The sequence below is a fragment of the Pseudochaenichthys georgianus genome, chromosome 24 (genome assembly GCF_902827115.2).
Source record: "Pseudochaenichthys georgianus chromosome 24, fPseGeo1.2, whole genome shotgun sequence".
Classification (NCBI taxonomy): Eukaryota; Metazoa; Chordata; class Actinopteri; order Perciformes; family Channichthyidae; genus Pseudochaenichthys; species Pseudochaenichthys georgianus.
This window is the reverse complement of record NC_047526.1, coordinates 28,112,503-28,135,495: the sequence shown is the minus strand read 5'-3', so window position 1 is coordinate 28,135,495 and position 22,993 is coordinate 28,112,503. Positions and strand designations below refer to the sequence as shown.

The 22,993-nt window shown below is 40.0% G+C and overlaps 1 protein-coding gene across 2 annotated transcripts in view; it reads left to right on the top strand.

The window, feature by feature from the left end:
- slc24a4b (solute carrier family 24 member 4b) overlaps window positions 1-7,713 on the top strand; it is a 35,424-nt gene extending 27,711 nt beyond the window's left edge. Inside the window, exons 11-17 of one of the 2 annotated variants that reach the window (XM_034076590.2) lie at window positions 12-181; window positions 1,445-1,580; window positions 2,064-2,230; window positions 2,683-2,797; window positions 3,492-3,604; window positions 3,764-3,829; window positions 4,535-7,713. In XM_034076590.2, coding sequence (XP_033932481.1) covers window positions 12-181; window positions 1,445-1,580; window positions 2,064-2,230; window positions 2,683-2,797; window positions 3,492-3,604; window positions 3,764-3,829; window positions 4,535-4,684 — 917 coding nt within the window. In that variant the 3' untranslated portion in view covers window positions 4,685-7,713. Of the gene's footprint in view, window positions 1-11; window positions 182-1,438; window positions 1,581-2,063; window positions 2,231-2,682; window positions 2,798-3,491; window positions 3,605-3,763; window positions 3,830-4,534 lie in introns of both variants that reach the window. The other variant, XM_034076588.2, reaches the window with a different exon arrangement.
- Window positions 7,714-22,993: the final 15,280 nt, after the last annotated feature.

The following is a 22,993-nucleotide window of genomic DNA, read 5'->3' as shown; positions in this document are numbered from 1 at the left end:
ATCTTCATCAGTCAAGCCCACCAAGGAATACAGCCGTGGGTCGGTGGTCATGGTGGACGAGATCATGCACGACAGCCCTTCAAAGTTCAGGTTTCCAGAAGCGGGCCTCCGTGTCATGGTCACCAGCCATTTTGGACCCAAAACCCGTCTGCGCATGGCCAGCCGCCTCATCATTACAGAGGTACAGATGAACGTTGTTGCTCCAATAAGATTTCCTACTGATATGTTAATTTCTTTTAACTCCAGTTAAGCCCCATGCCCCGGCTCGCATCACGCAACATCTTGCAAGAAACAGCGTCTGAGGGCTTCTTAACATTTAACAAACTATGAATGTGTCATACCCACTTAACGGAAAGAAACTCAGCTATCAGACAATATTAACCATTTTTAGCTAAACGAAACGCAAGGGTAATAACAAAGGCTCTGAATTAGCCCTGAGCGAAACAATTCTAACGCACTTGGCACAGAACTCACGGTAAAATACCCTTATTACTTATCGGATCTGCACAAACAAGACATCGATTAGCAACCTGAGATTCCACAGATTCCATTAATATAAGTATCATCACTGAGCAATCAAAACTCAAACCTAGACATCACACAACGTAGCTTTACGGAGCAAACACGGGAGAAATGTCTTACCTTTTGCTGTTTCCAATCAAAAGTTGTGTTCAATGGCATTAAAACGATAAAACGCTGCTGAAGGTTAATCCATACGTTAATCCAATGTGTCTGTCACTTTGAAATGATTACTGATAATCCATCTTTATATTTATGTCAATAACGGAGATTTCATATAGCTGCTATAGCTACCAGAGTGTATGACAGCTTCCGGTTTTGGGCATTCTGGCTACGCATCACTCATTCACCAATGGGTAATGTTTAGATGGATTTTAGGAACTTCCCCTCGATTCTATTGGCTCTAATGGTTCAAAAGAGGTGTCAATCATCAAAATCGACCAAGGGGGGCCAGAGATATGGAAAATCCATAGAAGTGTTTTATTTTGCTAAACCTAAAAAGGTCAAATGTCACTTGTTTTGCATCAATCTCGATACAGGGTACTTATTATATGTTAAAGTTTGGATTCCTAAAGCTTTTAGTCTCCGATCCCATCATTCAAGGGTGGTTTTCACTATAAGTAATGTTTTTTTCTTTGGACGGACACTATAATTTACATTTCTTACTATTTTCAATCTGAATTTACTTTAAAGTAAAAAGATTCTATATTGATTCTAACTTTTCTACATCTAACTCACAGGTTTATCATTGCTTTGAGAAAAAAGATAATTTATTTACCCCTTTTTTACAAGTGAAGAGTCCTTATCTCACACACACACGGTATGAAAAGATACATTCAAAATATGGCTGGAGCGATGCAGTCAGAGTATAAGCGCGTCCTCTCATGTGCCCTTTGACTTAGTTTATTTTTTCTGAAAGCGCCAGAAGTTGGTCCAAGCTGCCAATGGCGTGGAGACACAAGTGATCGACGGGAAGGTTGAGATCGAGAACGGAAACGTGCCAGAGGACAAACCCACCGAGGAGCCGGAAAACATAACCATCTCACCGTTTCATATCCCACGTATGCATTCACTTAATGTGCATTATTTGGTGGACATGGATGGATTCCTTGGGGTTAAACATACATGGAAACAAAGTAGTTTTTTCCTAATTGACATTTCAGACACTTACATTATTTATATCTGTGTCCAACTGTATATCCTTTCTTTAAATATGCAATACATTATAAATGTCACTGGCTTTATATACAAATTATTAAATGTAAAGAAATGTACAAGTTGGTATTTACAATACCCAAAGGACAGTAGGTCTCCTTAGAATGACATTAATAATCGATGTAGAAATAGATTCATAATATCTAAGGGGGACACCTGACTTGATTTTAAAGGAAAATATTTGTAGGAAATGTAGCGTTTCTAATTATAAAAGTGTAAATCAATGGAATAGGTTGAAAGAAAAAAAAAAAGTACATTAGTACATTTTCCACCATATTACTGAAGAGCAAGAGGCTGATATTTGGTTATGATGCGTCCTCCTGTTGCAGGGGGTATTGGCAGCAAGTTGAAGTGGCTGATCTCGTGGCCTCTGCTGCTCATGCTGTTCGTAACCATCCCAAACTGTGCCAAGCCTCGCTGGGAGAAATTCTTCATGCTCTCCTTCTTCTTGGCCACCGTCTGGATTGCCATCTTCTCCTACTTTATGGTCTGGATGGTGAGTGTAATGTTTGTGTGGATCAATCAAGGACTTCATATGTTGTGAGTGTGAGAAATGTGGTGTTTGTTGGGTCAAGGGCTGCTGTTACAATAGACGTAATTGACTATTTAAAAAAAAATTGTCGTAAAGCTTGATGCGATTAATTCCTTCTGCAAATTGTATCTGTGAAAACATTCAATGATGGCCATTGGATATCAGAAAAAATCTATTATAAAAATGAATTAAGGCCGTATCAAGACCTGGATTCACAATATTTTAGTCCAACTGTCAAATTTAGCACATTCTTGTGCATCACAACCAAAATGGTGGAAGCAACCGTTAGGAAACTGAAGTTTAAATGTTCGATGGTCAGTAACTGAGCATTAAACAAGGACATTTTTGGCAAAGTTTAATGTGCTTTTTGCCATTCATAATGCTATTTTTAAGTGCTGACACTGTATCTGTCTCAGGTGACTATAATCGGCTACACTCTGGGAATCCCTGATGTCATCATGGGCATCACTTTCCTGGCAGCTGGCACCAGCGTCCCAGACTGCATAGCCAGTCTCATTGTCGCTCGGCAAGGTATACCGATCGCTCTGAAACATTTTAGATGCAATTATGTTGATTTATTACAAGGTGGATGTCCCTTTTTGGATGGAGAAATGTATCTGTATGTATTGTAAGCAAAGTATTCTCATACGACATTGCGTATTATATCCTACAAAAAGTTATCCTCATTTTTTGTGAGTTCTCGTACAAATCTTTAGGAACATGCAAGCAGTATTTTCAGAATAAATCTACTGGGAGGAACCATACCATCCACCCACCCTTTCTTTGTCCCAATGTAGACTTTTAGACATTGTATTCTTCCTAAATCAAAATCATATGAAGTTGTTTTAGTAGGAAATGTACATATTACAGTGAGTTTCCTTAGTGGGAATTGCTACAATTTGCATGCACATGGCGTTTACATGCATGTGTGAGACTACCCCATAATTGATAAACCTAGCAGACTTTGTTCCCAGGGTAACATTAGTTGTCCGCCTCATGCATGTAAAATAGTTGGCATTAAAAAGAAAAACAGCTCTGCATATATCGACACTATGGTGAGTCACGACTTGCATCTGAATAAGGTTTGGGCCCTTGTGAATAACTAAAAGTGCAGAACAGTAAATCATTAACCATCGATTAGAAAAATAAGTTTCCTTGACCTGAAAGCATAGAAGAGAAACTTCCTTACCCTCGCTCCTTCTTACTACTTTTGGTTTTGTTGCAGGTTTGGGAGACATGGCGGTGTCCAACACTATTGGCAGTAATGTGTTTGATATTCTCGTGGGGCTGGGGGCTCCCTGGGCGATCCAGACCATGTGTGTGAGCTATGGATCGGAGGTAATGAGCTTGGTTTCTTCACAAAAACTCATGTTCACTCTGTATTAGTGTGCATGTGAGCGTAGGAAACAAACAATGCAGTTACTCCTTATCTTTGATGTTGACCGATAACGTTCAGGAGCTGCAGGTGAATTGTTGTTTTTCCCTTGTGTGTTGCAGGTGATGATTAACAGTAAGGGCCTGTTGTACTCTGTGGTGCTTCTGCTGGGCTCTGTGGCCCTCACGGTGAGTAATAGTTAAGGATGTCTACGCTATACAAACATATTGACCACTCCCAGGGAGAATGCCTGTTTGCCGGACATGTCTGAAGTCAAAATTAACGGTACATTATTACAGAAAAACAAGATCCCTGTTCTCATCACTGACAGATGCTCTGTTACACAATAGTGACTAACCAAAACATTTAAATTCAGTGTTGTTTTTCCTGTGAAATATTCCCTGCTGCAAAGGAGGTTTAAACATTTTTCTTTTTGGAATAAACAGAGCGAGATTTGGGTAGTTATTCGTCATCATCAAGCAATCTGAATGGGACACTCTCACTGGAGAAAATAAACCAAAATGATCCTTTTTTAAAGCAATTATGTCTGACTTTCTGGCCAGAACTGAATTGAAATATATTCCTACTTTACAATTTGACATCAAACAAACATGGGTTTTTGAAATTACAGTTTATCCATGTTTTTCTGTGCCGGTGTGCCAGCTGCAGAAATTATTAACATCTACACAGATAAAAACACTGCTGTGGTGTAATCTCTGAGCAAAGATGAAAATGCTTCTTATAGATTTAACTTTAATGATGAAATATGCATTTTATGTGTAGTAGTGACATTTTACTGCCTATAATTCAGCTTTTATTTTTCTCCATCATTTTATTTTTGCTAAAACGACTAAACTTCGATGACCACACTGACCTATTTTGTATGCGTGCAGGTGCTGGGGATCCACGTGAACAAGTGGAGGCTGGACACGAAGCTGGGCATTTACGTGCTGGTGTTGTACGCCATCTTCCTCTGCTTCTCCGTCATGATCGAGTACAACGTGTTCACCTTCGTCAACCTGCCCATGTGCATGGAGGAGTAGAGTACTGCGCAGGAATCGCATACCAAAACCTCAACGCTCCCATGGCAACCCAACATTTTTCTTTTTCTTTCAATGATACTGGACCTATCTGCAGACTCCTTTCCTTACTTGCAATCCTTTGTCCCAAATATGAATCTCATTTCCTAAAGAGGCAGTTTAGCTGTAAGAGTGGACTCTGTTCTGCTTCTCTAAGTTGACCTCTTGTCACACAGTGCCGGTCCTTAATGCCCATTTCTTTCAGGCTTTCCCTGTTATTGCAGTTAAAGTCTTTATTTCCTCTTGTGCGCCTGCTAGCTTTCTACCCATCTAGCATGCCTTTAGATGTCGGGGATCTCAGAATCATAAGTGCCCCTGTTGATTGTCGGTGTGTGTGTTGTCACTGTTTTCACATTGTAGATTTCCACACACCATTTCCAAAGACTTTCCACAAACCAAACCAGAGTCTGTGAAGAAGAAAAAAATCATATGATTCCAACCAAAATCCCCACATAGACAGAACTCTCCTCGCTTTCTTCCTAAAACAATTACAGTAACCCCGGCACCCAAAGATAAAATACACTCCTTTTCCCCCTCCACGGAGGAGGGCTTTGTCCTCGGCAGCTCCCCCCCTCCTGGACCCAAATACCCTGGCATGGCCTTTGGCATCAGGGAGCAAATAGTGTTAGCGCTTCGATCCCTCTCTGCTACTCTTCTCAACCTTCATCTTGCTTGATCAAAACTGCTTTTTTTCTTAAAAAAAAAAGATGACATTTTGTCAGGACGCTTTGTGTCCAGAAATGTCACAGATCAGATGACTGAGGGTGTTATGCATATGCAGCACTGCACAATGTAAACTTGTAAACACTTATTTTATTTTGTATTTTTTTTTTTTCAAACCAAGGTTTTGTCTCGTATGATGTGCGAAGGAGAGCTTGTTGCAAATATAGGACATTGCCTGTTTTTCACTGAAAGAAATTGCACATGGAAACGCTTTTCTTGCTTTGTGCTGTAAGGAGATTTGACCACTCAGAGGGGTGCGTGGCTGCTGGTGGAGAATCCACTCCAGCGTTTATTCATTCATCAATGGGACAGTCCACTTTTCCCTCTGCACAACTTCAGAAAAAAAAACTGGCTCCAAATCTGTGGATGCATTGGATTTTCTTCATCATCAGGTGACTTGTGGTCATCTGGAGACAGCCACAGCATGGAGGTCATTGTTTTACAGTAAATGCAAAGAAACAAGGCGGTTCTCAACACTGACTGTCTGCTATCACACCCTCTGGCCAGTAGGGGGTACCTCAGCCCCTCTACCCAGGGCGGGGGTGCCAACCACAGCCGACGGTTATCAGGGAAACTCGGAGATGGACAACTCCAACAGATGGCGATGGTGTGGTCTCTTGATTTTTGAGTTACATGTAGATATTGCACTTTAACAGCTGTCCTCTCATTCTGAATCAACTAGTGCTTCCTTCTGTGCGTGTGTATTTTCAGTGTGAGTGAGGTGTGTGTGTGTGTGTGTGTGTGTGTGTGTGTGTGTGTGTGTGTGTGTGTGGTGTATGGGCCCACGCTATGTTTCCCACACCGGGCTCTCCACACTTGGGATGGACTGGAACCTCGTTAACACCATGAGCACACCCGCCTCTGACTGCAGTGCATGCTGGGACATTACATGCAGCTCCTCCACAGCATCACTTCTGGGAATCACGATGGATACCGCCCGACCCACTTTACAAAAATCGGCAGCTACACTGCAATCCAGACATTTTGACATCTTGCAAAAATGCCCGTGAGGAGTCCACAAGTGCGGTGCAGAGACTAAACGTGAGTGTGGGGAGTGTTTTCAGTGTCGAAATTATTCCTGTGCCACACCGTTGGCAGCAGGCTCTTGTATATGCAATCTCAATTTAAAGAATTCTATGTGACAGAGGGCCCCTGCAAGGTTGCCATATAGAGACGGGGGGAACCTCGTGACGTTGGTTTGTCTAGTAGTACTTGATGTGTGAGCTCACAGGTGTGTGTTTAGTAAAAACGGAGGAACTGAGCACAAAGGACATTTCTGGAACTGTGGCGCTGAGTGAAGTCCTACACACATTCTCCTTTTTTGCCCCCTCTTTCTCCACTCTTGTCTCCTCCTGCACAAGGGCATTAACTCTCCACTAACCCTAGCTGAAGGAGCAGCAGGGAATGCATGGATGACTTTCCTCCACCTCCCTCGGGACGTTGTTATTTTTGAAAGGACATGGATGAGAACAGACTTAAAGGGGAAAAAAAAGAAATACAAAAAAAAAAAGTTGGACCCACTACTCCATCAGGGTTCAAACTGCTGTGTTTACTGGACGGAGTTGACCACACAGGGCCTACAGACGGCTCCACTATGACATCCTTCCTCCTCCTGAACCCTTACAGTGGGTCTTATATAGAAACAGGACCTACTTTTTGATGCTTTTTCTGGGGAAGGAATGTCCGTACTTGAGTTGATTCAGAATGTGCAGGGTTATTTATTTTGTGTATATTGTTGTTGCTCTGTGTGGTCATGGCCCTGTTGCCATGTTTGAGTGGCACAGCAGGGGGGAAACACTACTCTTTTGTCCTCATCTAGACACAGTTCTCACCGGTTGTCTGACTCACAGCTTGGTTACAAGTCACTTTTTTTGGACGTGGGGGAAAAAAATTATTAGTATTCAAATGCCGTTTTTGTCGTAGCTTTGCATACATCCAGAATGTATGAAAAATCCTGTGTACAAAATAAGCGCACACACTTTAGAACACACAAGTTAGAAATGGCAATTGAACACAAGAGAGGACCGGTATGTATTTCTTGATTGAATGCGACCTGATGCACTGTGAGCTCAATGTGACGTGGGAGTTGTTTGTCAAGAATAATAAATGATTAAAAAAAATATATTTAATGTAAAGTTAGTTACTATAAAAACATTACTGAGGACATCTGTATAACTTATATGAATGTATTGTCTTGCTATACTGGACATATCCAACCAATGCATTTTACTGTAAAGCAATAATGTGAAGAAAATAAATAAAATGTCAAAAATAATTCCTGTACATTTGTCTCATAAATTCTTGAATTGTTTGTGAAACACATAATTAAATGAAGCCATTTCTAGAGGTATCTGCTGCTTGTTCGGTTTTGTTTTTCACAGCATGCACTGATGTTTTAAACAGTTTGAAGGGCATTTCTTCGGTTTTGTACGCCCCATACAAAGTATATTACTTTTCACCATTGACTCTATCCATATTAGGTTAAAGTCAATGGCGAAAAGTAATATACTTTGTAGTTTTGTTTGTTACTTTATACCTATATACATTTTAGAGTAAATAAATGTACTTTTTATTCCATTAAATGTATTCTACAGCTGAAGTTACTTTTTAGATTAAGATACTGCACTAAAAAACACTTTTCTGCAGATTGACTTTTTTTCCTAATATGTAATCATGTCAACCTTCTGCTGATAACACTTTTCTTAAAGTTGTAATGCAGCAATATGTTATTGATCTTCTACAAGTTGGAAGACACAAACTTATATGCTCAAATTGTAAGCAGCAGATGCCAAGACTTTTAGTCCCTGGTCCAAAAACACTAGATCCCTCAGTTCCCATAATGCAACATTGTAATTTCACACTTAAAGGGGCCATATGATGATTATGCAGTTTTCACTTTCCTGTAGTTTTTTCACTTCCCCAGTTTTTTTAGTCCGGATGCCGCGGTACCGCCTGCCAGACGGCAGCAGACAGTACAGTTTGTGGCTGGGGTGATGGGAGTCTTTTATAATCCTGAGGGCTTTCTTCCTGAGCCGCTGGAAGTAAAAAGGTCCTCCATGGATGGCAGCTCCGTCCTGGTGATGTTCTGTGCAGTTTTCACCACCCTCTGTAAAGCCTTACGATTGCAGCTGCCATACAAGGCCGCGATGCAGCCGGGGCCCAGAGCCGGACAGGGGCCCATGCAAAAAAAATTAAAATAATGTCTGTCCAATGACCTTGCTCCCCTTCATGTCATGTGAATGTGATACATTGCGTGACGAGTGAACCGTTTAATCAACCTCAAAAGTTATAGGTACTGTAGCTAGCAGCAGCATTATAAAAAATGGAATGGAATGGCTTGCATTTATAATGTATTGCAAACCAAAGCACAAGAGCGGCACTCAAAAGAGAAAGGACAAGAGAGAACAAGGAGATGTAACGGCTAAACTGACGAAATTAGACAGTTTATTTTGTCATACATCGTCCTCAAAATCTCAATTAATTCTGTAAAGTGATTGTGTGATTATTTGCTGTGCCGTTGTCAGGCTGTAGTGGGCTGAGGCCAGGGCAGGTTGTTGTTGATGGCCTACATGTGGCACTTATTAATAATAATACATTTATTTTGGGGGGCGCCTTTCAAAACACCCAAGGACACCTTACAGGGTTACAGATTTACAATTTACATTTACAATTTTACCTTACAAATTAAAACAGTGGATTTAGTGAAGTATCAGGCGGGGTAAGACAAGACAAACAACAGGAAATTGACTACAAAAGGACACAAAAGGACACAAAAGGACACGGGGTACAGATTATAGAGAAAATGCCAGTTTGAACAGGTGGGTTTTGAATGTTGTTATGGAATCAGACTGTCGGATGTGTCGTGGCAGGGAGCTCCAGAGTCTGGGAGCCGAGCAGCTGAAAGCTCGAGCACCCATGGTTTTGAGGCGACAGCTTGGGACGGTGAGAAGTCCTACGGACGAAGAGCGGAGGGTGCGGGAGGGGGTTGTGTGTGTCTGTGTGTGTCCGTGCGTGTGTGAGCGCATCAGCGTGTGCTTATGTTTTGGGCGATGGGGGGAGGGGGCCCCAAAACAATATTTGCACCGGGCCAATCACAACCTTGTTACGCCACTGCAGTCGGGATACTCTCTATGGTGCACCTGTAGAAGTTGCAGAGTATCCTGGAGTCCATGTTGAACTTCCTCAGCCTGCGGAGGAAGAAGAGCCGCTGTCGAGCTTTTTTGGTGATGGAGGTGTGAAGAGTCCATGTCAGGTCCTCAGTGATGTGGACACAGAGGAACCTGAAGCTGCTGACTCTCTCCACTGTAGTCTCATTGATGGTGATGGGGGCGTGTCCCTCTCTCTGCTGCTTCCTGTAATACACAATCAGCTCCTTGGTTTTGCTGACGTTGAGATGGAGGTTGTTATCCTGGCACCAAGATGTCAGGTTTTCGACCTCCTCTCTGTACGCCGTCTCTGGTGGAGGTTCCTTAAGGTGGATTTTAGTTCTAGAACTTTTGACATTGTTGTATTGTTAATGGATTTTTCTCTCTCTCATTTATGAAGGTTTAAAGAAAAGTATCCCAACAATATTGTGTACTGAACATTTAATTTTTTTCTGTAATTTATTCTGAACCATTACTGTGAGTTTTAATTAACAGCAAATTACCACTGGAGGACAACTTCAGACATGCTGACTCATTTCCCCCTTTAAACAGAAACCAAATCACACAGCACAGTTTCACACTGATTCTAGCAGTATATGTTATATTTCTTTGTGAAATTACCCTTAAGGCACATTTAATGAGTTTCATGTACTCATTAGGTACGCTTTTGCACCAGTAGACATTAAAGCACAACAAAAGTGTATGCCTCAAAAACTCTTTCTAATATATTCTGGTCTGATTACATCTTTTATTTATTTTTCATTCTACTAGCCATGCTTTTATTCAATACAAAAAAATCAGATTTTTAAAAATGCAATCATACCAGCTGTAAATAGATTCACACTGTTGGCGCTAAAAGTAATACCATGCAACAATACTTTTAATTTTTAGGATATGTGTGAGAGTTGATGGCAAATAAATCAGCTGCTATTTAGTTGAAGCATCCCTGAATACAAGATCTAAAATGGATAAGACCCACTCACGGTCTAGACGTTGCAGCAACAGCTTGTGTTGAATGATGAATAATGATTTATTGGTCCTCACTGAAAACTTTTCCAGTGCGATAATCAAGCTGAAGAGCGCTGTATTTGCGAGACAGTGTGATTGCAAACAATCTGTTATTTATCGTGACGGCTGGCAACATGTGAAGAGCCTATTGAGTGGTGAATGATGCAAAAATATGATTGGATCTAGCCTCCATCAGTGTTTTTTGTTGTTGTAGTTGTTATAACCAGTAGGGGGCAATGTTGCAACAGGATTCATGTCCCAGTGTCATGGACACACGTTGTTACTGCTCAGTATGTAATTAAACCGGAGCTCCTTCACCCCAGTGAATACAACTCTGGCAGTATATAAAAGTTTCAGAAATCAAACTGTGACAAAGTCAAACAATGACTACAATGAATCCTTTCAGTATGATTTCCTGCACATAAAACATATTGCACATAATTAGCAAATGATGGATGTCCATATTCTTCATCAGCCAGCAGACAGGCAGCCATCTGGTGAGACCAGCATGGCCCGGGCAGGCTCCTGGTTCTTCTTCCTAATGAGCCACCCTTTTGGCTCCGCCGTTAACAAGCTTCTCTGTCAGCCGTGATCTTGTGCACTGATGAGCTCCCTGTCTGCCCCCCTAACAAGACGTTCGTGCTGCTTCTTCGTGTCTCCCCTGAACGCCGGCTTAGCTCCCCTTTACCATTTGTTGTACCACATATAGACAAGGCCCACGCATCCTGGCCTCCACATGCAGCACCGTAATCCTGCTTTGGAAAGTTGTTTATATGTTCCCCCACCGCCCCCACAGTTACAGTTAGGGGACATTTTCTTTTCCTTGCCAGTATTTTTTTGACTCCACTGTGCTGTTTGGGTGAATTGCTGTGCTGCATTGATGGATGGTGAACAAACTGGGTTGCTGCTGCTCTCTGCAATCCCTTTTAAGGGCACCCTGCGCTGCTGAACAGAAGGTGTTGTGGGTCGCTCGTGTTCTCTTAACTGCTGGTTTGTTTGTCTTTCTCTGTGGTGTACCTACATATGTTTGTTTTTCAGAGTACTGACATTGGCTTGTGAAAACTGGCTGCATTTCTTTTTTAAGGAGAAAGTTCAAATTAGAAAACAAAGATTACCACCCACCTCTTGTGCTGTTTTTCATTGCAGATGTTTTGATATATTGTCTCTTATATTTTTGCTTCCAACCCACTTCAATGGTAAATTGAATTTTGTGGTTGACGCGAAAGAAAATACATTAAAAACAGAAACATCTCTTCCCAGAAACAATTTCCCGGTAACTCAAGATAATCCACAGATCTCAGTGTGAATAGGTTCTATTTTAACTTCTTTAACTTTAAAAAATGTCCTCATAAAAACTGTTGACAGAAAGTAATTTGGATTCTTCAGACTAGCTGTAATCTGTAAACCCCTTTTTGGTCTTATTCTGTCGAGCTGGTGACATGTAAATCTTGGAGGTCCTGGGCTTTTGGGAAAATGTTTGTTCAAGTAATAGTTCCCAATCCTTTCCGAATTGTAGCTCCTTTAAAATAAAGTGATATTTTCTTGCCATCCCTTATCACAGATTGAAAATGTCTGTTGATGGACAGCTCAATCAGAGAAGGCCGGTTTACATAATTTTATTTGAAATGTGAAAAAGTAAACATTATGACATTTCTTAAGAACACTTTCTAGACTAAATGAATGATTCACATGACATTTGTAAGCATTGTAACACAGTTGTGGCGCTGGATTTTTGTTTGTGTTATTAAAATGTCAAAGGGATTTTGAATTAGTTTGGAAGAAAACCCACAAATGGGGCGAAGCCTGCGAGCAGCCAACCCTGTCTCCTAAAAATTACGTTCCCACAGAACTAAACTGCATTCTCAATTACGTTTAGCTAGAAACGTATTTTCTCCCACGTTACGTTAGTTATGAACGTATCTCAAATACGTTTATTTTCTACATATCTTCTAGAAACGTATTTTCTCCCACGTTACGTTTGTTATGAACGTATCTCAAATACGTTTATTTTCTACATATCTTCTAGAAGCATATTTTCTTCCACGTTACGTTAGTTATGAATGTAACTTAAATACGTTTATTTTCTACATATCTTTGCCATTTATTGTCTTGCTTATAATAATGATAATTAGTTATTTATAAATATCATTTTAGAGCACACCTTTGAAATCGACAATCGGGCTCGATATATGGTTAAATTAAAATCAGTAGGCGAGGCTGTAATTTCGCCAGCTGTTACTCTCATGTGCGAGGCAGAACATAATAGTTTTAACATGCCAAAAAGCTGCTGTGTCTTTTATTGCACCTCAAACATTAAAACAAATCCAGAGTTACGTGTTTCTGTACTTCCTCTAAGAAGAAAGGACAGTATCAGAAGAGCTCTGTGACTTCAGGCTTGATCGCCGTTCAAATGACAGCGCTGGTTTCCCCAAAAGTGGGCGGGGCTGTAAAGTGAAGTAGATTTACTCTCTATTATTCAAAACCATTCTATTTATTCTAACGTAAATTACATGCCAGTGTTTTATCTTTTATTTATTTGTTTTTATTTTAAATCGTATAATGTCTGACTTTTTTTCCGTCTGTGAGGAAAAGAAATGGGGCTCAGAGCCTCAAAATACTGAAATCTGTATTTTTTAAAATCTTTTCCTTCTAATTTATTATTCTTTTCTAAATAACACACTGTTATTTACTCAACAATAACACACAATTATCCTTGTTTTTATTTATTCATTTAATTCTATAATCTTGGGCTTTTTAGCCGTAAATAAAGTCACCGGAAACAGACGGGACATTTTGAGCGATACACACCACAAACCCACTAAACTGATTACCCAAGATCCTCAGCTTGAAGCTTTTTGATTGGATGTTTTAGCCGCAATGCACGCTGGGATATGGTGTTGATATGATATGGAGATATGATATCCGACAACGAAAAATAAAATAATACCTAATTCAGAGTGTGCTTGCTTTTCTCTTTGGAAGTCATCACATAACGGCATTGTAATACACGGTTCGGCTGCATTAAATATTACACATCTGCCGTAATTCTTTATTTATAGAGAGAGACAAACAGGAGAACTGCTGCCAAAACTGAATACTTGACGTGGATCATAGATATATCAACAATTAAACAACATCTTCAATTTCTTTTCACAAAATACGTCTCCTTGCAGTATCAATAGTAATTCGGCTGACTTTTATATTTGATCCAATTGGTATATAGGTTATATTTACACCATAACGGTGCACAGCTGATAGAACAGGACTTGTAGTTTTTAAAGATATTACTGATTTTCTTTGAATATAAGAATGTAAATACTGAGTTGAGAGAATAGTCAGGGGATTTGGGTGATGGGAGACACATCTATGGAATCACAATTTCAATAGCTTACTATTAAATGACGGATAGCCTATGCCTTTCTGTCTGTGATGTTTTACAAATCAGATATTAATGTGTAGAAGTAAAACAAGAGAAATAGTATAGCAATATCCTGTAAAATTATGTAAAAACATGAATAAAACTACACATCTTCAGATGTTATACATAAGTGTCTACACTAATAATACAAAGTTATTATTAGTATGCTGTGTGTACCTTGTGTGCACCGCCTAGTGGTTAAAGCATGTTATTGAATTATTTTTGTTGAATAATCTTATTTGATCAAAACAATATTAAGAGTACATACTTTCATAGGGGGAAAGTAGAAGGTCAATGATAGAAATATAGAATATAAAAAGTCAAGAAGATACTCAGTGATCTCTACAATAAAACAGTTTAGTGCTGGATGTACAAAGATATTAATAGGAGGATGTGCAAAACAGAAAAACGAATTAACCTTTATTAACACATTAAAAAATACTTTAGGTTAAGGTCTTCTTTTAAACAAGAAAAAAGCTCTGGGGGTATCTATCTACAGATGAATATTAAGCCTGACAAAGTACTTAACGTCTAAAATATTGCTTTCCTGCAATGTTAACTATGTTGAAACACTTATTTTAAATGATATTATACACATTAATTATACTCTTATGTATGTAGATAGAATAAGAAATGTGCAGAATATGACAGTTTAATGGTGGAGGTATACAGTACACACATATTGATAGATGTCTGTTGAGGAACCTGCGACCCAAGTTGTGTATAAGATCAATACACCTTAGAAAACCTTGAAATCTTGAAAGGGATATGCAAAATAGCCATTATACAGTTTTTAATTAACTATTAGTAGAGAATAACGAGTAATGAATATACTTTATAAAGATCTGCAGATAAATGTTTAGTCTTCTCAAGCACCAACTATCAAATATCTCTCCTGATTGTTGGCACTTGACAATCACCTTCCCTGAATTGTATTCAGGTGTAACTAAAGTCTGCTTTAAGGGTTGTTTATATTCCACATCATTAATCAGAATCTGCAAAGTAACTAAACTAAATGTAGTGGAGTAAAAATACCAGGTTAACCTCTGAATTGTAGTGGAGTAGAATAACAAAGTAACAATGAGCTGTCATGTGGGTATATATTAATGCTGCCCATTATGGATACAAGCGATTTTCACCCATTTAGTAATTACATGTTTTAAATGTGTACACACCAATGTGTTTCCTATCGCCTAAACCTCCAGGGCTGTACACAGTTTAATACTGTCAACTTCTACATTTGGGAAAAACGTCTTTTAAAACTACAATTCCCAGTAGAGACGTGCCATAGAGAACATGTTGCGAAACACAATAGCCAGCATGTGTAGTTCTGGTGGGGCGTTCGAGTCCAGTTTTGAATAGTCTGCCGTGGTTTCGTTCCATTTCAAAGAGCTTGACGCTCGGCGTAACCTTGGCGCAACATCACGGGGTTTGTCAACGGGACTGTAGTCCCAAACGATAGCTGGGGATTATGGGTAGTGTAGTGTCTTGGGCCATCCTAAATCTCGAAATGTCCCGTCTGTTTCTGGTGACTTTATTTACGGCTAAAAAGTATGCTAAAATGCCCAAGATTATAGAATTAAACGAATAAATAAAAACAAGGATAATTGTGTGCTATTGTTGAGTAAATAACAGTGTGTTATTTAGAAAAGAATAACAAATTAGAAGGAAGAGATTTAAAAAAATACAGATTTCAGTATTTTGAATCTCTAAACCCCATTTCTTTTCCTCAAAGACGACAAAAAAAGTCCGACATTATACGATTTAAAATAAAAACAAATAAATAAAAAGATAAAACACTGGCATGTAATACGTTAGAATAAATAGAATGGTTTTGAATAATAGATGACAGTAAAATCTACTTCACTTTACAGCCCCGCCCACTTTTGGGGAAACCAACGCTGTCATTTGAACGGCGATCAAGCCTGAAGCCACAGAGCTCTTCTGTTACTGTCCTTTCTTCTTAGAGGAAGTACAGAAACACGTAACTCTGGATTTGTTTTAATGTTTGAGGTGCAATAAACGACACAGCAGCTTTTTGGCATGTTAAAACTATTATGTTCTGCCTCGCACATGAGAGTAACAGCTGGAGAAATTACAGCCTCGCCTACTGATTTTAATTTAACCATATATCGAGCCCGATTGTCGATTTCAAAGGTGTGCTCTAAAATGATATTTATAAATGACTATTATCATTATTATAAGCAAGACAATAAATGGCAAAGATATGTAGAAAATAAACGTATTTCAGATACGTTCATAAGGAACGTAACCTGGGAGAAAACATGTTTCTAGAAGATATGTAGAAAATAAACGTATTTGAGATACGTTCATAACTAACGTAACGTGGGAGTAAATACGTTTCTAGCTAAACGTAATTGAGAATGCAGTTTAGTTCTGTGGGAACGTAATTTTTAGGAGACAGGGTTGGAGCAGCAGTGATACATTAACACGTGACGCACCTCGTCCCTCTTACAACCAACCAAACACATTCTCCTAAACCTGCCGCTCTATTTAAGCTGCCAGGTCTTCCTGCCGCTGCCTCGCTAATGCTGCTGAAGCTGCGTTCGTACCCTTCTGCTGTGTTCACGTTGCTACTGCTGCTGTGTTTCATGTCGCTGTTGTTTGCCTGCCCCACCACCATCCTAGCATCCACCTGTAGGCTTGGGGAATAGTTATCTAATCATCACTCAATGTTCTTTGTAAATCTGTGGAGTGATGAGGCCTGAGCCTGACGCGAAACTCAAACTATATATGCTTCTTCCAATAAACATATAAGAAACATGTGAGTTGTCTGACTGAATTAAGTGAATCCAAATGTGTAAACCTAAACCCAAGTAGCTCTTTAGAAAAAGCATTTTTAAAGTGTGCAAAGCTTCCGTAGAATTGCACTCTCACATAGTCTTGTCATGTTTCCTTTTTTAAATGTTTTTTTGGTTGAAATTACTCCTGTCCTTTTGTTCAGAAGTCCAACATCTTCTGGCTGAGTCCATTTAAAGCCTGTAAGCTAACAAGCCCCAATGCTTAAATGGTACATTGCTATTGTACTCCATTACCACTGTGACCTTTCGCTGGTATTTAAACCGTCTGCATACTTTATAACTAGATACAATTAAAGAAAAATGAATAATGATGAGAACAGTGACATTATCAGAGCTGTAATCCGTGGGTGATTTGGGAACTTTTTTCAAGCAACAAAGACAATAATGAACTCACTTTTTAAATATGACATAAATGAAGTCATAAAGGACAGTCAGCTGTTTTCACAACTAACAGCAGGACCTTCTACGACGGTGCAAACTCAGCTTTCATTTATTCTTATCTGTTTATGGCAGCCCCCACATTCTGTTCCCTTGTGCATTGTGGCTCCGTGATTAATCCATTCTGCACACACTGTACAGTTCATGAAGGTAACACAATACCTCCTTATCTACGTATGTATGAATATTAAGCAGTCAGCCAGTTGAAGTGAACAGTGCGCAATGGAGACATAGTTTGATTAGACCATCTGGAAATACCTAATGGTGAGTCATGCTCTGAGCCCTTTATTCAAGGTTATAGTTAGGATGTGTAACGTACCATAGATAATTGAGCACTGTGGACTTTTGTTAAGCTAATCAATAGACATATATTATTAAAAGGACACCGTTCGAAAGGGTCCAAGGTTTCCGTTTACTTTATTTCTTAAGATTCACACTCAGAATCATATTTCATTTAAAACTATAACACTGAAGCTGATTTGGATGCATGGCTTGGTTTTTAGAAGAAAGCGATCATAATGCAGTGTATTCTTATCTATGTTTAAAATAAGATGAATCTATGAGTGCATTATATTTTGTTAAAGTTGGCATTGATTCAACATTAAATCATGACTTTTTTCACTATTTGTGTGTGTTTCGTTTTCAATCTGTCATGACATGTATTCATCTAAATGTTATGTGACCATTGCAGTATTTCTGTATAGCATACAGTGTTATGTTTATGCATATTTAATGATGATATTTGTTTAGGATCCTTGCGAGAGTAAAAAGCTGATCCGTCGTTCCACGACCTGGGAGTACGCTTATCCGGTCTACATATGTTTTGTAGACTTGGAGAAGGCGTATGACCGAGTTCCCAGGGAGCTACTGTGGGAGGTGCTGCGGGGGTGAGGGGGTCTCTACTCAGGGCCATCCAATCTCTGTACTCCCAAAGCGAGAGCTGTGTCCGGGTCCTCGGCAGTAAGTCGGACCCATTTCCGGTGAGGGTTGGCCTCCGCCAGGGCTGCGCTTTGTCACCAATCCTGTTTGTAATATACATGGATCGGGTTTCGAAGCGTAGTCGAGGGGGTCTGCAGTTCGGTGGACTAAGGATTGCACCACTGCTTTTTGCAGATGATGTGGTTCTAATGGCTTCATCGGTCTGCGACCTTCAGCACTCACTGGATCGGTTCGCAACCGAGTGTGAAGCGGCTGGGATGAGGATCAGCACCTCCAAATCTGAGGCCATGGTTCTCAGCAGGAAACCGATGGACTGTCCACTCCAAGTAGGGAATGAGTCCTTACCCCAAGTGAAGGAGTTCAAGTATCTCGGGGTCTTGTTCTCGAGTGAGGGAACAATGGAGCGTGAGATGGGCCGGAGCAGCGGGAGCGGTACTGCAGTCGCTTTACCGCACCGTTGTGACGAAAAGGGAGCTGAGCCAGAAGGCAAAGCTCTCTGTCTACCGGGCCATTTTGGTTCCTACCCTCACCTACGGTCATGAAGGATGGGTCATGACCGAAAGAACAAGATCGCGGATACAAGCTGTCGAGATGGGTTTTCTCCGCAGGGTGGCTGTGTCTCCCTTAGGGATAAGGTGAGAAGTTCTGTCATCCGGGAGGGACTCGGAGTTGAGCCGCTCCTCCGTCGCGTCGAAAGGAGCCAGTTGAGGTGGTTCGGGCACCTAGTTAGGATGCCACCTGGGCGCCTAGGGAAGTCTTCCAGGCACGTCCAGCTGGGAAGAGACCAAGGGGTAGACCTGGGACCAGGTGGAGGGATTATATCTCTTTGCTGGCCTGGGAGCGCCTTGGGACCCCCCCAGTCAGAGCTGGTTGATGTGGCCAGGGAAAAGAAAGTTTGGGGCTCTCTGCTGGAACTGCTACCCCCGCGACCCGACCACGGATAAGCGGGAGAAGATGGATGGATGGATGGATATATTTGTTTATGTTTTTTGTTTCACTGCTACATCTCTTATATATTTTTGTTATATAGTTTACATGTGGTGCATCTTCTACATGTTTTAATTATATACATTGCTGCTACCTTTCCTTTCTTTTCTATTTGCCCTATTTCTATGGCAGTGTTTTGGTTTGCACCTGCTTCTACCTAACGATACAATGTTTAAGCTTCATTAATGCATTATTTAGTCCACCCTGGGGCAACGCAACAACCTGGAAAACATAACGTAGACATATGATTACAATGTACATATATATACAGTTGCAAGAAAAAGTACACACATAGCGTTGTGTGTTCCTTCCAAACAACTCAACTTTGGTTTCATCTGTCCACAGAATATTTTGCCAGTAGTGCTGTGGAACATCCAGGTGCTCTTTTGCAAACTTCAAACGTGCAGCAATGTTTTTCCTGGACAGCAGTGGCTTCCTCCGTGGTGTCCTCCATGAACTCCATTCTTGTTCAGCGTTTTATGTATCGTAGATTCGTCAACAGAGATGTTAGCATGTGCCAGAGATTTCTTCAAGTCTCTAGCTGACACTCTAGGATTCTTCTTCACCTCATTGAGCATTCTGCGCTGTGCTCTTGCAGTCATCTTTACAGGACGGCCACTCCTAGGGAGAGTAGCAACAGTGCTGAACTTTCTCCATTTATAGACAACTTGTCTTACCGTGGACTGAAGAACATCAAGGCTTTGAGATACTTTTGTAACCCTTTCCAGCTTTATGCAAGTCAACCATTCTTAATCGTAGGTCTTCTGAGAGCTCTTCTGTGCGAGGCATGGTTCACATCTGGCAATGCTTCTTGAGAATAGCAAATTAAAAACTGGTGTGCATTTTTTATAGGGCAGGGCAGCTTTAATCAACACCTCCAATCCCGTCTCATTGATTGGACTCCAGGTTGGCTGACTCCTGACTCCAATTAGCTCTTGAAGAAGTCTTTAGCCTAGGGGTTCACATACTTGTTCCACCCTGCACTGTGAATGTTTACATGGTGTGTTCAATAAAAACATGAAAACATATAATTGTTTGTGTGGTATTAGTTTAAGCAGACTGTGTTTGTCTATTGTTGTGACTTAGATGAAGATCAGAACACATGTTATGACCAATTTATGCAGAAATCCAGGTAATTCCAAAGGGTTCACATACTTTTTCTTGCAACTGTATATATATATATTAATTGTGGATTGAAAAAGTGTACACATTAAGGGGCAATGGAGCAACCATGGAGCAACATTAGCAATAATCTGGAGTCTTGCTTCTGGCCACCTGACACAAGTAAGTGAAATATTCTCTTGTTTTAGTCTTGTTAATGTTAACTGAGGCGTGAGAGGAAATCTGTCTTTTCTTAACGAGGCTTAAATTAAGATATAACATTTTCATATCTGTGCGTTAAGTAGGGAGCCAGCTGGGGATACGTTTAGCTAGCATGGGGTAAGACTGAAAGAAGGGGGAACATCTAGCATAGCTCTATTTGCAACTTAAAATATATAAATACCAGCATTTGAAAAGCTTTGTAGTTAACATGGCGTGTCTTGTTTGTTAAACCAAAACGGAAATGTGAACACACTTGTTGTTTTATTGTAAAATAACCCGCAATAACTAAGAATTAAAAGCATACACTGCTGCTCACACACAGGTGTTTTTGATTAGTCGCTGAATACACCTCTGTTAGGTGAAGATACACTATGCTACAGTGCAGAGGAAACATCATATATGTATAAACTAGTCTGCATCTTCTTTAACTTTAAATAAAAAAAAACACATGTATGGTTCATAGAAAGGAAGAAATGTCACACATTTAAGGATGGTAGTTGCATCCAATGCAACATTGGAATCTGAAAATATAATACTGCCTACTTTTAATGAGGCTTTTCACCAAAATGTAAAAAATATGCCCGAATGACGAATGCAGCTTGAAAACTCAGTATCTCCATGGCAACACTACACTTCCTGTTTGAAGTTGAGTCTGCTTGACCTACAGTGTCACACTCTGAGAACCCCTAAACTGAAGTAAAGCTCTACTAATTGGCACGGAGAGCTGTAATGTCATAATCCAATCCCACACTTTGTCTAACTGCAGTTATTAGGAAGGCTGTTGTTTGTTGACCAAGACTCCAGTGGACATAAATGTGTTTGCAGTCCTATGATGGAAGCACAGTCAAAGAGTGATTTCTATATAGATTACTGTGCTTGGTGGGTAGTACAGTCGTAGGGGAGTGTAGCCAAAGTGATTACGATGTGAGAGCTATTTACTAACCAGTGTGAAGCAGAGAGCAACCAGTAAAGCAACTGAGTGGACAAACTCCGACAAGTCAGCAAATCCAAATGAGGTCAAGAGAGAGTCTGTAGAACTAAGAACGCCATCCTCGTCTGATTGGTTTTAATTTATCTCAGACTAAGTGCTACAGGAAGTCACGGATACACAGTAAATTAGAGGCAGAGAGAGAAAAGCGCTTTTACCGAGTTATTACACATAGAGAGCACAATTTACATTCCCGATACGCATGCCTGGTGATTAATGAATGAATCCCTCGCTCACAGGGTCCCAGAAAAGGTGATCTGTTGCAAAGGCAGCCACAGGTAATTTATTCTATTCCCAAGTTTGCCATTTGCTTTCAAGCCTTTAACCACTTGCGCTGACAAGATTTATTCAGACAATAGCGGTATTATGATGTAAGCCTAATAATGAGAGAATATTTGGTCTCAGTCACAGACATTAGGGTTCTAAATGGTACGAGTGACTTATTCATACAGTGGGACATTTTAATTAAATGCTGGATATGGATCTTCCCATTTTTAGAAAAAAAGGTGCTGAGTCTACTGTTTAGACAGCATACGAGAGATTTAATAATGTGAATTGCGGCAGAGTGCAAACCAGGCCATGATATGCCTACAAAGGCTCCACAATCTCAGACATTATGTAATGACTCAATGCTGCATCTTCAGCTTTGCTAGAGATAAAAGATAACACCTGTTGTATTTCAACATTCAGACATTTATTGTTGCATGATTTGTGCAATTGAATTTCTTCCTTTTTTTATTATTTATACTTTTATTGTTATCATTGCACTATGGCAAAATCTAGATTTACTGCCTCGCTACTTACAAAGCACTAATATAGGACAAACGTTCCTAATATAGAGACCTGGATGTGACGATAACATGTCCAAGGTGGTTTTGAGAGATTATTTATTGTAAGAGAGTAATACCTCTTCCTGTGGGTGACAGATTATGGACTGTTAACAGCGTACTGTAATATACATGTTCATTAATGTGATAGCTTGGATTCAGTGAAAGAACAGGAAGTACTTTTTTTCCTAACGGCATGTTATGAATTGATGCATCAGTGATGACCTGGTTTTGAGTCTGACAAGCCATTTATTTGAAGTTTATTATAACTTGGGTCTTATTTTCTTGTTTTGTCTATTTTTATTATTGGTTATCAAAACTCACTTGAGTAATTGCTGAGATCTCCTAATGTTGTGATGTATCTACAACAAAAGAAACACACGCCCTCCGATGATTAAAACGATTGTAAGAAAGCCAAACATTTGGGTTATTTGAACCACTTTATTTTGGAGGTGAAACTGTAATAATCCATCACTGCCGAGAAAATCATGCGCCTTTGCTACTATTATTTAGTCACTTGCACCAGCAAGTTGATCTGTGATAGACAATGGTGCAGTAACAAGGACGCTTCAGAATTACTTTTATTTCCAGAAAAGCCCCATCCTCCATTTAATTGAATGGAAATTGAATTAAATCTTCATTCAATATCTTCAGC